Source organism: Diabrotica virgifera, chromosome 4 (assembly GCF_917563875.1).
Source record: "Diabrotica virgifera virgifera chromosome 4, PGI_DIABVI_V3a".
Taxonomy (NCBI): Eukaryota; Metazoa; Arthropoda; class Insecta; order Coleoptera; family Chrysomelidae; genus Diabrotica; species Diabrotica virgifera.
The window spans coordinates 195844632-195859932 of record NC_065446.1 but is presented as its reverse complement, the minus strand read 5'-3'; the positions used below and the strand labels follow the sequence as shown (position 1 = coordinate 195859932).

At 30.7% G+C, this 15301-nt stretch overlaps 1 protein-coding gene across 3 annotated transcripts in view; it reads left to right on the top strand.

Annotated features, from left to right (window-relative positions):
* Window positions 1–15301, top strand: part of LOC126883281 (calcium-binding mitochondrial carrier protein Aralar1) — a 143817-nt gene that overhangs the window by 28132 nt on the left and 100384 nt on the right. The window contains exon 1 of one of the 3 annotated variants that reach the window (XM_050648621.1): window positions 8661–8813. The exons of the other annotated variants lie outside the window; for them this stretch is intronic. Coding sequence (XP_050504578.1) covers window positions 8778–8813 — 36 coding nt within the window. The 5' untranslated portion in view covers window positions 8661–8777. Of the gene's footprint in view, window positions 1–8660; window positions 8814–15301 lie in introns of those variants that run through there. 3 annotated transcript variants of the gene reach the window in all.

Sequence of the window (15301 nt, the reverse complement as noted above, 5' to 3'; positions counted from 1 at the left end):
AGAGCGGTACTTCCAGGAATTTTCATATGAATTTATATTTTCAGTGCTTCTACCTTTATATCTTTACTATTCATATTTCCATTTAATTAGATTTGGTTTATTCCCAAAAATATATTCGAAAAAAATAATAACAATCTCTGAATGGAACAGAAGTTTTATGGGTTGCCTACCTAACAGAATCGACACTTATTGTGGGAAATGTAAAAACATTTATTATTGTGCGTTTTGTCACCATCAAATTAAATACTTTCGGATAATTTTGTATAAGTGAAAACACAACTGCACTTTCATATTTCCTTGCACCAAATATGAAAATGTTTTATTAAGAGATTGATCGATAATGGATTTGTGTCAACTTTCAAATTTGACAATTCAAATAAAAACATATGTATTTTCATAAAATATCGGTCTCTCTGGTCTCTCTGAAAAAATTGTACGCGACATAAACTGAAACAAATTATCTATAATAGTTCTAGTGATGTAGATTAAGACTATGTTAGCTTCAAAAGAATTGAAACGTATCCATTGAACAAAAAATTCATATATAAAGTAAAGCGCCTTTTTTAAGGTAGAACAATAAATTGGCTTTTTCAAGATATTGCAAGCTTATTATCGACTCCCAGAATGTTTCATATACCAATACCCAAGCCTCCCAAAAACATAAATACCCATCATGAATCTATCACGAGAAAGTGGTTTTTCTACAATAGAAAGGTAAATTTCTTCATGTTTAGAGAGCAACAAAAAGATAACGTATCCATAACATTAAATAGTTCGCCTTAAACCTTATCGCACATTAAATTTAGATATTTTTTTTTAACATTGACTTCTTTATTGTTTTTTATTATTTTACTATTAAAACGTTAGTGCGGTTTGTTCATTTTGCTCTTATTGTCTCCTCTAAGTTGTCCCAGTCCCATAATCACGTTGTAAAGTTATAACTAGATTTTGTTAAAGCTATAACAGTAGTTGTAATAATAAATTGTTACGGACAAGATAAATAATAACTGGACCTACATTGTTATAAAATTTCCCAGAAGTAACTAACTTTTCCTCTGTAATAATTTGACAGTTTAAACTTTACATTTTACTTTACACAAACATTTTTAACTTTAAAATTTGACACTTCGTTTAAAATGTCATTTCAGACATTTATTACATGTTTGGACCAACGAACTGTCAACATTGATGGAATCGCCTTAAAACGAAGTTAATGGCGTCAGGATGAGATAGAAGATAGTCAGGTAAAGGAGGGAAGATAATCGCCATCTTTCGTAAACAAACAAATTGACAGTGCTAGTCAGGTACGTCAGGGTTGCCAGATTGAGGTATTTTCTCACAATTTTGGGGTAATTTGAAAGCGTATATATAGGCCAGGGTAATAAGACAAAAATATACCCTGTTCGTGACACTTCAGTAGCCAGGGTACTGAAGCGTTTTTTCGACTAAGACAAAAATATACCCTGTTCGTGACACTTCAGTAGCCAGGGTACTGAAGCGTTTTTTCGACAAGTAATACCTATAGGAACAAATTGTAACTATTTCCTGCGTAGGATCTGTCGGCCATTTTTATTTATAAACAATTAACTGTCAAAAAATGGCATTTTTTCCCTTTTTTTTCAAATCAATGGAAAACAGTGAAACTTATGATTTTTTTAGTACAAATATCTTTGAGATTATGGAAAAGGCTTTAAAATGACATATTACAAAGTTTGATATACTTATTTATTGTTAATATAATTGCGAAAAAAGGTCGGAATTGCAAAAAAAAACTATTTTCGCAATAACTATTGTAAAAATTAGTGTACATATTTGAAATTTTTGTCAAATGAAAGTTCTTTGGTGCTTAATATGTGATAAAAATTTCAAAGCGATTCATTCAATTGTTTAAATTTTATTTAAATTGTTTATCCCAGAGAGCATTTTTTTTGCAATACCATAAGTCAGAAAAACATGACGTTGAAACCATTCTACAGGTGTCAAATGAAATATTTTCAACTTGGTTTAAAAAAAGGGAATAAACAATGCATTTATTAGTAATAAATAATTATGCAAAAGTATCGTAAATCTTTCCTTATAAACTTTTTGGATAACTTTTTCCAAAAAAATTAACTTTTTTACCCTGTTTTTATATCATAATTGATAAAAAATTGTAATAAATATATATAATTTCTTATAATATAACAAAATAAAAAGTTTATAAGGAAAGATTTACGATACTTTTGCATAATTATTTATTACTAATAAATGCATTTTTTATTCGCTTTTTTAAACCAAGTTGAAAATATAGCTCATGCTCTTTCATTTGACACCTGAGGAATGGTTCTAACGTTATGTTTTTCTGACTTGTGTTATTGCAAAAAAAATGCTCTCTGGGATAAACAATTTGAATAAAATTTAAACAATTTCATGAATCGCTTTGAAATTTTTATCACATATTAAGCACCAAAGAACCCTTATATGACAATAATTTCAAAGCTGTACACTAATTTTTACAATAGATATTGCGAAATTATTTTTTTTGCAATTCCAACCTTTTTTCGCAATTATATTAACAATAAATGAGTATATCAAACTTTGTAATAAGTCATTTTAAAGATTTTTCCATAATCTCAAAGATATTTGTACTGAAAAATCCATAAGCTTCACTGTTTTCCATTGATTTGAAAAAAAAGGGAAAAATGCCATTTTTTGACACTTAATTGTTTATAAATAAAAATGGCCGCCAGATCCTACGCAGGAAATAGTTACAATTTGCTCTTATAGGTATTACCTGTAGAAAAAACGCTTCAGTACCCTGGCTGCTCGAGTGTCATGGGAAAAACCTTATTACCTTGGACTAATAGGGAACTTCTCTAAGCAGAAATGCTTGGGAGATTTTTTGGGGTGAAAATTATGAATGATTTTAAGGGGTCATGGGAAATTAAATTTGCGAATGTACACATAGAACTGTATATGTATTATACTCTCATATTATAATCCAAGAAGATAGGAGCTATGAATTATTTCCAGTGCCCTCTGTTGATAAGTAGTATAATTTTTGTTTACTGTTCTCTACATTTGACTAATAATTTATTAAAATGCGGCAAAAATTTAAATTTGGGTGATTTGAGGGAAATTCAGTTTCTAAGTGGGGGTTTTATAAAATCACATATGGCAACTCTGGTGGTAGTTGTAGCAAATTTTACCTGAAAAATTCTCTGTCTCTCTAGAACCTCTCACTTGTATTGTTGGCGCCGATCTCGCCTCACTGTTTGAATGGGACGGGGTCATTCCATCAGTGTTGACAGTTCGTTGGTTTGGACCATAGATAGACTTAATAAAAATAGACCAGGTAAGGTATGGGCCGCTCTGTGCATCGAGGTGTAACGCCAATATCAAGGACGTCATTGGTCAGTATTCACTTTGAGTGGTCTAGCCATCTTTGTCTGTCACATGAGCGGGATCGCTTAGTAAAAAGAGATATATAGACCACCGATCGACTGCCAGCGCGTTACGCTATTGTGACACAATTATGTCACCTTACTGTCTTCAGCTCCCAGACTAACAGGCGCCGAATGTGTTTATCAAGAACCTTTTTTTTATACAATACACCTGTGGTTGATTAATAGGGCTTTTCATCGATTTTCATTTGTTTCGAGCTTCTGTCATGTGTCACATAATATTAATATATCTACGTCATACGTCTTTGGTTTGTATCATTGTTATATACCAATAACGTATGACGTAGATATATTAATATTATGTGACACATGACAGAAGTTCGAAACAAATGACTGTGAATGAAAAGCCCTATTTATGAGGGACCCTAATTTAAAGAAAGATCTCGATCGAGTTTGTTTACAAACCTTTTTCTAAAATTGTTCTTTTGTTATTGTCTAGAAAAATCGATTTTACGTGCTTTAAGTTATTATGTAAATACTCGTTTATTCTGGATCATTCTTTTGTATTCGAGATGATTAAGCATTGTATAAATAAGAGGGATTTTGGGAATTAGCAGGCAGTTGTGAATTTGAAAACGTCGCGTCGGTGTATTTTGATATGTAACGAGTGCGGTATATCTTTCAATTTGTAATTAGATAAATTAGATTTGGTGTAATAAATAAATTAGATATCGTAGTTTGTAAAATAAAAGATATAAATTCATCGTTTTTCATTTGTTTTGTTGTAAGTTATTAAAAATAAATAAAGTCAACTAAAATTAAACATTAGTGCCTAGAAGAAGTGCCTAAAAGGTCATGGGAAAGACAGTTTTGTAACACTATTTTGATCATTATGCCTTGCCTATCCTTATTATGTCTATGGCTTGGGCACAGTTTAGGGGACGTTTTTTACAGTTGAGTCCGCGAGTCTTTACACATGCGTCATCATTTTAAAGCATACGAAATAAGTCGGAAATCTATTTCACGCAACAACAAGTGACAGAAAGTGGCTGCTGTTCCGATTACGGGTATTATTATAAAATTTGACGTTATCAAATATATAGAATGTCAAATGTAAGTTTTTCTTCAAAATTTTTGTGCAGAATTACAGCTACATTTGAAGTAGCTTAATAAATGTTTCTATTATTATTGAGTAATAAATAAATAAACAATTTATAAAAAAATTCAATGATATTTTATTTTTGTTATTTTATTCACTTTGACGGAAACCTAAACACAATCATTTCTTTACTGTGTGAATGACGTTAGCTTTGTATGTTTTAAATATTAATTGCCAAAATATAATTATTTACCTTAAAAGTTCAAAGCCCAATATAAAATTAGTTGTGAAAACAACTGTTTGTGTAATATAAAGAAACTTCAAGAATTTGACAAAAACCGCAAAAAATTCAACTGACTGATAGCCACAAAGGTAAACAAAGCAGAAACGTCAAACAAATTGTGCTTAAAATATGAAACATACCGAATCGTCTTTTTTTGTACCTATCTCTTTTCAATGCACTGAGTCTAGATGGTTCATAAAAATAACATGTGTTTTTACTTAATAACAAACGGCAGCTGGTTTGTCATGAGTTTCATGCGTGGAAGAGAATAATGCTAGATAAAAAGTATGTGTTTTATCTCGTCAGGTATTAATGACGCACGGGTAAAGACTCGCGGACTCAACTACTAGATGATCGCGGACTCGCGGACTAGAGATGATTTAGACTAGATTCAACGAAAAGGGGAAAAATTTACCTCGATCTCAAAAACGCAATGCTGTTTGGTAGCACTATTCCATTTTGAGTTTAGACTTCAATATTAACCATATGAAACAATTAACTATTCTAAATGGAAAATAAGCCACAATTTAACTATAAAATGATTTTATCTAAATCGATTTTAGTTAAATTGTGGCTTATTTCCCATTTAGAATAGTTAATAGGGAACTTGCATAAATTTTTAAATTCGAAAAAAATGTTATAAATCACAACAGAACATAATTTAAAACATGTATCAAAGATAAAAAAGTTTTGTTTGTCTTTCGTTTGGCCCCTAAAGACGATTAAAAATTCAAATTAAAACAGGTGGTCCAAAACGCATAGTGACGTCATATAGTTGTGCATGTACATTCTGCACCAACAAAGTAAACAAAATTGTATATAATTTTAAATTAGACATTATAAACGTCAGTAGAAAATACAGTAATGTAACGTCACAAGCGTTTTTGATCGTTTGAACTATTTTACATTGGCTAAGGGTTCTTCTAAACCAAGGCCAGAAAACAGAAAAAAATATATAGATTTTAAATTATCTTCTAAGTTATTATGAGGTTTTACCGCGTGAAAGTTTGGAAATATTATTTTTAAAGGAAACTGAATAATATTACGTAATAAAAAAATGTGTAAGTTCCCTCATAGGTTTGGCATTCGTTTTGACACTGACACTAAGTTTTATAAATATATTTGATAATTTCTATTTCTGATATATTTGAGTGTTTTTAAGTATTTTTATTGGGGTTTTGAATGCTTGTACTTGTACAGAATGTCACTAAACAATACTTATAAAGTTTTTCTTTATTTTCCATATTAATCTTTCTCTTTTTTCCTTCAAAAACTGTAAACTCCAATCCCAACAAACTGGTATATTTTTTATATTATTACAATGACATACGATAAAAAATGTCATTACAATATAAATATTTTCCCATATTTCGCGACGATGCTGTGGGCAAATACCCAAGTAGGTGGAGGCCAATAAACTAAAGAAGAAGAAGAAGAAGAATATACTTACATATAACCCTCCCACATCACTGATATAACCATATAAAAAGCTAATGTAAAACTATATGACGTCACGGGCCGTTTGAACTACTTTAAAATAAAGAAGTCTTTAAATTTGTATTTCTAAGTTATTATGAGTTTTTGAAGCGGGAAATTTTGCAAATCTCATTTTTATACAAAACTGAACATTATTATGTAATAAAAAAAAATGTGCAAGTTCCCCATTACAAAAATGCCACATAGTCCAGGGCCCATCTGTTTTGAGATGGACGTTGAGAGGTGACTCAATTTTTTTTGCAGAAATTGCTTGAAAATAACTCAAATAATAATATTTGAGTTATCCTCCCACTCAAAAAGGTCCGGAACATTGTTTAAATAATAAAAATGTCAAAAAATTAAGGAAAAATTTGACTTTTTTCTTCGTTTTTTCATTATAACTTTCAAAGTATTCACTTCCGAGAAAAGTTGCGCTGACAAAAGTTGCATAATTAAATTTTCTACAATATAGAACTAGTTAAAAATTTTAAAAATTGTCACCCTTGTTGCAAAATAGCAATAATTGAGGAAAAATCATAAAAAAAACAAGTATTCGCATTTTACGATTTTCAACCATTTATGCTACACGTAGGACTTTCATATTTTACTCTGAAAAACTTTATGATATAATAAAACAGTACTGTAAATTTTATTAAGATCGGTTTAATAGATTTTGCAAAATAAATTTTGCAATCCCGCTTTCGCAAAATAATTCATTTTCTTTTATATGTTACAGGACTGAAAATAAAGCAGATAGCAAGTTGAACTTTTTTTTGCTTATAGAAGTGTACTGTACCTTTCATTTGCAATTTGCAAAATTAAAACCGATTAATTACCACGGCGTCAGGAAATTTTTTAAATAAACATTAATTTTTGGTGCTACGCGCAGGGCAGCGGTGTTCGATTCACACAAGTTGATTTCCACCAAAATTTCTTCTAATCTTTATCTAATATAATATTTTCTTACTCTATATTTTGTTGTATTTTAATATTTTAATTCCACAAAAATCAAACTAATTTTATTATTGTTTGTGAAATATTGTTTAAACAATTGCATATGTTTAAAAATAATAAACTTTTATTCTCTAAGTTAAAATAGGTATATGAAAAAAGAAAGTTTTTGCTATTTAAAAGATAGAGAATGCGTTTTTATTTTGCAATAAACAAATTTATTAATTTATATCGAAATGTAATAAAATTAAAATGTATTAATCATTATCAAAGGTCATTGGAATGCCCAATCAGAGCAAACTATCCGCTGTCCTGCGCGAAGCACCAATAATTAATGTTTATTTAAAAAAAATCCTGACGCCGTGGTAGTTAATCGATTTTAATTTTGCAAATTTCAGATGAAAGGTACAGTACACTTCTATACGCAAAAAAAATTTCAACTTGATATCTGCTTTATTATCAGTCCTGTAACATTTTGAAAAAATGAATTTTTTTTGCGAAAGCTGGATTGCAAAATTTATTTTGCAAAATCTATTAAGTCGATCTTAATGAAATTTACAGTGTTGTTTTACTGTATCATAAGGTTTTTCTGGGTGAAATGAGAAGGTCCTAAGTTTAGCATAAATGGTTGACAAACGTAAAATGCGAATACATGTTTTTGTATGGTTTTTTCGAAATTATTGCTCTTTTGCAACAAGGGTGACTGTTTTTTAAATTTTTAACCAATTTTATATTATAGGAAATATAACTACGCAACTTTTATGTCAGTACAATTTTTCTCGGAAATGAATACTTTTAAAGTTATAATCAAAAAACGAAGAAAAAATCGAATTTTTCCTTCATTTTTTGACATTTTGATTATTTAAACAATGTTCCGGACCTTCTTGAGAGGGAGGATAACTCAAATATTATTATTTGAGTTATTTTCAAGTAATTTCGGCAAAAAATTTGAGTCACCTCTCAACCTCCAAATGTACTAATATTTTTACAGATGCGCCTTGGTCTAACAAGGAAATAGCTTCAGAACATCATATGAAACAATCTTGAACATCTTAGTTCCTTGTTAAATGACATAGTCAATGGCCAAGTGTCTTGCCATTGGCATGGTGTCAAAAATATTGAAAATAAACTTTTTCGGTAAATGGGACAACTCTATCAGAGTTAAGGGTAACAATTATGTAGGATTGGCGGGTTGTTGATTGGTAGGTGCGTGCAAAATTAGGATTGGTGGATTTTAAAGCTGGACGATTCACAATTCAACCATTTTACCTCAAGATTTTTGTTGCTAATAGTGACTTTCAAGTGTGACACTTAATTTTTAAACATCATTTTACACATATTATACGCACATGCATATTCACGAATATTTCTTATTTATCTGTATTTACGCCAAAATATCGGTTGGATTGAAAAATCTGTGTGCGAATTCATTTCTCGACATAATGCACGCTGTACTAAAATGTATGCTGTGACTCTATTTTTACATGGCATTGTGACGCAATGTGGACCTGTATTGTAGGGGACGTATTTTACGTTAGATTTTCCGAACGATGGGCAGTAAAACCTTTTTTACGAAAAAATCAGCATGCCGCTCCACCGAAATATTATTTATACAGTAGAGGTCAGTTGTAAAAAAATGGAGTATGTTTATTAGGTTTGTTTTAATTTAATATATTTATTTGTATCGTATTATTATATTGAATATTTTGAAAGTTTTGTGTATCTATTAACGACGTGATAAATGACCTCAAATATCTCATAATAAATAACTGTTATTACGTGAATAAAAATTGTGTTGTTTTGCAGTTTTCAGGTAAGGATATATTTGCTTTTTGGCATAGATATATGCAAATTATGAAATTTAGAATCACTGGTGATATATGTAATATAAACTCCTGGACAAAATTAATGCACCACTTTATTTAAACTAAATATTTAGAATATGAACACAAAATAAAACTAAGTTACATTGAAATAATAATAAACACCAACAAATAAATCCAACATGCCTTTATCATAACCTTAATTTGCCTTATTGTTTCTTTAAAAATTTGTTTTTGCCGGAAATGCGTAAATAAGCTAGCATAACTGCAAATTGCAAAAAGAAAAAATCAGCAAAGTAACACAATAAATGCATCTGGGTCAACACTAATGCCGTGTAGGGTCTCCTCTACTTCTTATGACTGCGTTTATGCGTCGAGGCATGCTTGATATCAAATGTTCAACAAAAGCTTGCGGAATATTCTTCCATTCTTCAATAACGGCCTTAATGGGTTGGCTGTTATTGGCAATAGGGTGTCTACGACTTCGAATCTTTTTTTTTAAGATAGTCCCATAGATGCTCTGTAGGATTCATGTCCGGACTGTTAGGTGGCCACTCTAATAATGGAATATCAACATCATTTAGGTAGTCAATAACCTGTCGAGCCACATGAGGACGAGCGTTGTCTTGCATGAATAAAAAATTAGGTCCAAGAAACGGAGCAAAAGGCATTACATGTTCGACAATAATGTTGTCTAAGTAATAATGGGCATTCATAGACCTCGTACGTATGGGGACCAACTCCGTGCGAGCTTCAAAACAAATTCTCCCCCAAAACATTTTAGAGCCACCACCAAAAGGTACTTTAGGAGAGATATTGCAGCTGGCAAACCTTTCTCCTCGCCTTCGTCAGACACGCTCACGACCATCTGGCGCTTTTAGGCTTACTCTAGTCTCATCGGAGAAAAGAACTCGTTTCCAATCATCGATGGTCCAATTTTGATGCAATCTTGCAAAATTCAATCTCTGAACCCTATGTTCTCTGGTAAGCAAGGGTTTTTTGGCCGGTTTCCTGTTGCTCAATTCTGCTTCATGTAAACGTCTTCTAACTGTTCGAGACGATATCGCGACATTTCGAACATCTGCTAGTTCATTTTTTAGCAAATTGCTGGTGACTCTCCTATCTCTAAGAGCACGTTGTCTCAAAAAACGATCATCAATTTGATTAGTGCAACGTTTTCGCCCTTGTCCTGGTCTTCGATGGTACGACCCTGTTTCATTATATCGCCTCACCTTGCGACTGCTGCTGGAATGATGTCTTCCTAACAAACCTGCAACGTATCGCATTGAATATCCTTCATCTAGGAGAGTCCACGCTCGCACTGCCTCGTGCCTCCTCCATTGACAAATTTCTTTGGCGGTTCATTTTTTATTTGATTTTTATGCAAATAAACTTCCAAACATGCATGTGATAAAAAATATCACAATAAAAAGCTTGTTTCTCGCAAGCACTTTGCTTTAATCGGCACTTTTTATGAAAAGTTTAACTCACTTTTAGTCTAAAACGAAGTTCAATACAAATTATTACAAATTACAAATTATTACAAGACTATTATTAACTTACATAACAACTGTGACTGTCAAACAAGGTCCATAGGCAACTTGTCGTACAGTAAATTATCAATAAATAAAGATTATTGAGAAAAATATGAGTGGTGCGTTAATTTTGTCCAGGAGTTTAGATAGATTTAAATAATAACCCCTTAAAAAAATCACAAACAATTTTAAAATTAGAGGATATTTATGTTAAAGTTTTCATCCAGTGAACCGCTCCCAACATCTTCAAAGCTACTCCAACAAATGTGCCACCTGTTGTAAATGATCTGCTATTGTGTTAGTTTGTTATAGTTAAACGTCTGTCTTCCAGTCTTGACTGTCTTGATTGCCTCTTCAGTAATAGGGAGTTTTTGTAACTACGTAACGTAACGTATCTCCCTATACGTAAAGCACTAACGTACCGTAAGAATGATGAACGTTGTTGTTGTTTGTTTGGGTTTATATGACTGCGGACACTAAATCCATTCGCCAATTTTATTATTTTTTATTTTTAGTCATTTTTTCATATCTTATCCTAAAACTAATACTAATATTAATCTCTAATAAACAATTCTACTAATAAATAATAATTTTTGTATTTTTTTAATAATTTTTTTATAATATATTTTTTTATTTATTTTTTTCTAAATGAAGTTCTCAGAGTTCCACAGCAAAAACTGCAACATTCTTCTTTAGCCCTCTACTTAATTCGAAAGCTTTTTACTATCGACTGTCCAAGTTCGTCATTCATTTTTATCTAGATATTTTTTTTATTATATATTTTTAATTATTATATTTTTTTTTCTATTATTTTTTTTATATTTTTTTCTTTCTTTTTTTTTGTTTTTTTTTTTATTTTTTTTATTTATATATTTTTTGTCTTTTCTTTTTTCTTTTAATATATAACAATTTACAAGAAATACTTACTCTATATTTTACAATTACAATTTAAGTTTAATATCTAAAATATGTTTATACAATATTCGGTATACCAACCCATTATTTTCTAATGTTAATAAATAATTTAAATTAATGGGATGGTGGACATCAGTCAAAGAATACAGTGAATTTAGAAACATATTAACTTTATTAGAGATAAGAGAACAGCTCAAAATTTTGTGCTGTAGATTGCCCAACTGACCACAAATACATTTTGGACTATCAGCTATATTAAGTTTAAATAAATATGATGGTGTAAGACAGTGGTTAAATCTCATTCTGCATATGGTTCTTGTCATATCTTTTGTCGACTCCATTTTAGAAAACCAAGGTTTATCTGTTATATAGTTTCTGATTGATCTGTAGTGGTTTCCTGTATTTATGTTCTCATCAATATACCTTTCTTTCCATTCTTTCTTAATCTCTTTGAATAAATCTGATTCAATATCTTTTGACGTACAAAGATAATGGGTTAATACTCCTTGTGTCACCGCGTTTTTAGCCAATTCATCTACCATTTCATTTCCAGTTATTCCATAGTGGCTTTTAACGTTAATGAACATTAATAGGTAGTTTTTGTAACTGCCTAACGTAACGTAAAGTCATTTTTAAATTCCGTTGACATTAAAAAAATTAAACAATGTTTACACAATATAGATATAATTAATATATAAATATAAAAAAAGGTAAAGGTGAATGATGAAATTGTATGGTTTTAATTGCTTCTATTTAAATATAAAGATATTATTTTTCCTTAGTTTTAAATTTTTTATTTTTGTTTATACCTACTTTTTAGTTGTAAATTATTGTACCTACATCAGAATTCCAGTATAATGTAAATAGTTTGTTCATATTTATTTGAAATTTTTACTGAAATTAGGTCATTTGTTTATCTAGTTATTGTGGTGATCACTGTATTTCTTAAATACAAGATTTGTTTGTTTTACTTTATTAATAGACAATTTAAAAAACAATCAAATTTTAAATTATGAAATTCCAATTTCCAATAACAAACAGAATAATTTTACTCAAATAGACTAAATGAATATAACCTTAAATGTTTATACACGGGCAATCCTCTAATACTCTGATGAAATGTTGATTTGGTTAATTTGGTAGGTAATCGCCGTAATCGGGTAAGATCCGCTTGTGCATTCGGTAACTTTCGTCTCGATAGGGATGCGTCTGAACGTACGTATCAGAGCGTTACTTTAGGTAATACGTATCGAGATACGGGAGTTCAACCATTACTGCGCAAGCGTATATGTCAAAAAGATGCGTTACGTTTACGTATTTGTGTGCACAAAAACCTCCTGTTTATTTAATTTCCCTTCTTCAGTTTTGCGATATCTCCGTTTCAAAGTAGGTATATTACTCTCTATACTCAACGTTTCGTACCTACAAAATCCAGAAAAGACTTAAAAATACAAGACCATTGCCAGTGGTCTGTTGTTTTGTATACTGACAAATAATTTTAAATTGCATCCAGGGCCGCCGAGAGGGCGGTACAGCCGGTACATTTTACCGGGGCCCGGCGATGTAAGGGGCCCGGCGTCGACCAGACTAAAGACGTAATTTTTCCCGTTTTTTTTGCTCTTCACTGTATGCCCATAATGCGTTTAATTAATACTCGGCTATATTTAATATTATAACCTTTAATCGATTTTGTTAAAAATTTTAACAGCAATAAATCACAGGAGTCAAATACTACAGTGCAGTCAGATAAAATTATGGCATGGATATGGAGATTAACAATATATCAGGGCTTCTAAAAGATTTACAAAAAATCAGATGAATCTATGTGGAAGAATCTAAATTAGTTACCAGAAATTATGGAATAAATCCAGAATTTATATGACTCTGACTCTATGTTAAGCTTTGTCTATAAAATTGTATAATTTTCAGTGACAATAAAGCATATTTCTATTCTATTCTACATCAAATAAAGAAAAACGGCGCAAAAAGCTTGTGAGATTTGTTGATGATTTGCCTGGGCCTAGTAGTGATGCGACTGATAATTTTGAGCCCGACACAATATTTCGCTGGGAAATATTTAATATTGTCATATAACCAGAAGTATGTATTGCGCAAGTTTTATAAAGAAGAATCGGTGAAGAATTGATAGATGAAATTTTTCATTTGAGAGCGATATACAAGGATAATATTGGTGAATCTCAACTTTCTCCAATATATTTGCTTAATAAAATTAAACATCTCAAATTTAAATCGTTATTGCATTAAGAATATTTTGCACTTTACCGGTGACAGTCACAGAAGTAGAAGGGCGTATACTAGTTCGCTCCGGCGGTCAGATTTTAATACCCCACAGAAAAGGGGCATAGGTAAGTTCGCTCCGGCCATATATTTCTTAGAAAAGATAGTTGAATAATGTCTTTACTGGGTACACAATGAATAATAATGAATAACTAGGGTCAGCTTAAATAGATAATGTTGCCTTCATAAAGCAGGTACTTCGATACATTTTATTAATAAAATTTTTAATAAATATTTCTCAAACTTTGTATTTTTCTAATACGACAATACTATCATTGTTTAAAAGAATGAGTCTTTTTAAACAATGCTACTATATAACACTACTTCTTACTTAAAATTATATTAAACTTATAACGATAATATCACTAATAACAAAACCTGTCACTGTCACAGTGGTAGTTGCCAAACTCGTTCAATACGTCTAAAGATGAGAAACAATCATTATAATGTAAATTTATAGGTTTCTACCTCTAAATTTCTCATCTCTACTAGTTTCATCTCTTTTATCTTACAACTTCATATTATGTTTTCCATCGTTTGCGTTATTTTGCCGGTTATTAGCGCGCTTATCACTATATTTATATAAATAGGTAACCACCAATATTTTATATAATTTCTAATATAAAATACAAAAGTCACAGTACCAATTTTCCTGATATTAATTTTCCTAGAATAGAATAGATAAATACTTAATCCGCTTAACCACGGGAGCGAACTAGGTTATGGTTTTCGGAGCGAACTAGTATGTAATTAAGAGGGTTTTTTTGACCATGGGAGCGAACTAGTGTGCTCCGAAGCAGAAAGATCCTTTAGTTTTCTTTTTCGCATAAAAACTTCTATGAGGTAATGATAGCTACAATGAAACAGGATCGGTTAACTGCCTATCAACTTTGTGAATTGAGAATGATTTAGCAAAAACATGCGATTTTTCAAAAATTAGAAACATTTTTGCCAATCAGAAAACTCGGAAAGCACCTGTAATATAAATATTTTCACTATTATAAATATATACCAAAAATAAAAATTCAATAAAATTTATATTTGAAATGTTTCTTATTATTTATTATTATTAATCTGATTTCTATAAAAATTAAACAATTTTTTTCGCTCTTCCTTTTTTGCCATGGGCCCGCCCTTCACTTTTTACCGGGGCCCGCTCATCTCTCTCGGCGGCCCTGATTGCATCCCTTAAAAAAAAAAGAAGAATAAACACTGCAATTATAATATGTAAAACGTGAATGATGATATTTATATGTGATAAAGGAGATTTAAACTTATTTAAAATTAGCCGCATCAAGGTTACTAGATATTAGCAAATGATGTAGTAGCCACTTTAATTTTATTTAACAATCAAACAGTGAAAACTTTTGTTTTCAATACTTTCACAAAATGTATTATAATTTATTATTACTACAGCTGTTTCGGCAGAGTGTCTTTCTCAAATGATATACTATGCGTCTACACTTTATAGTCTTTAAATAAACAAGAGGAATGGAGGCAATGTAGACGCATAATGCAGGGGTAGGAGGACGTATAGC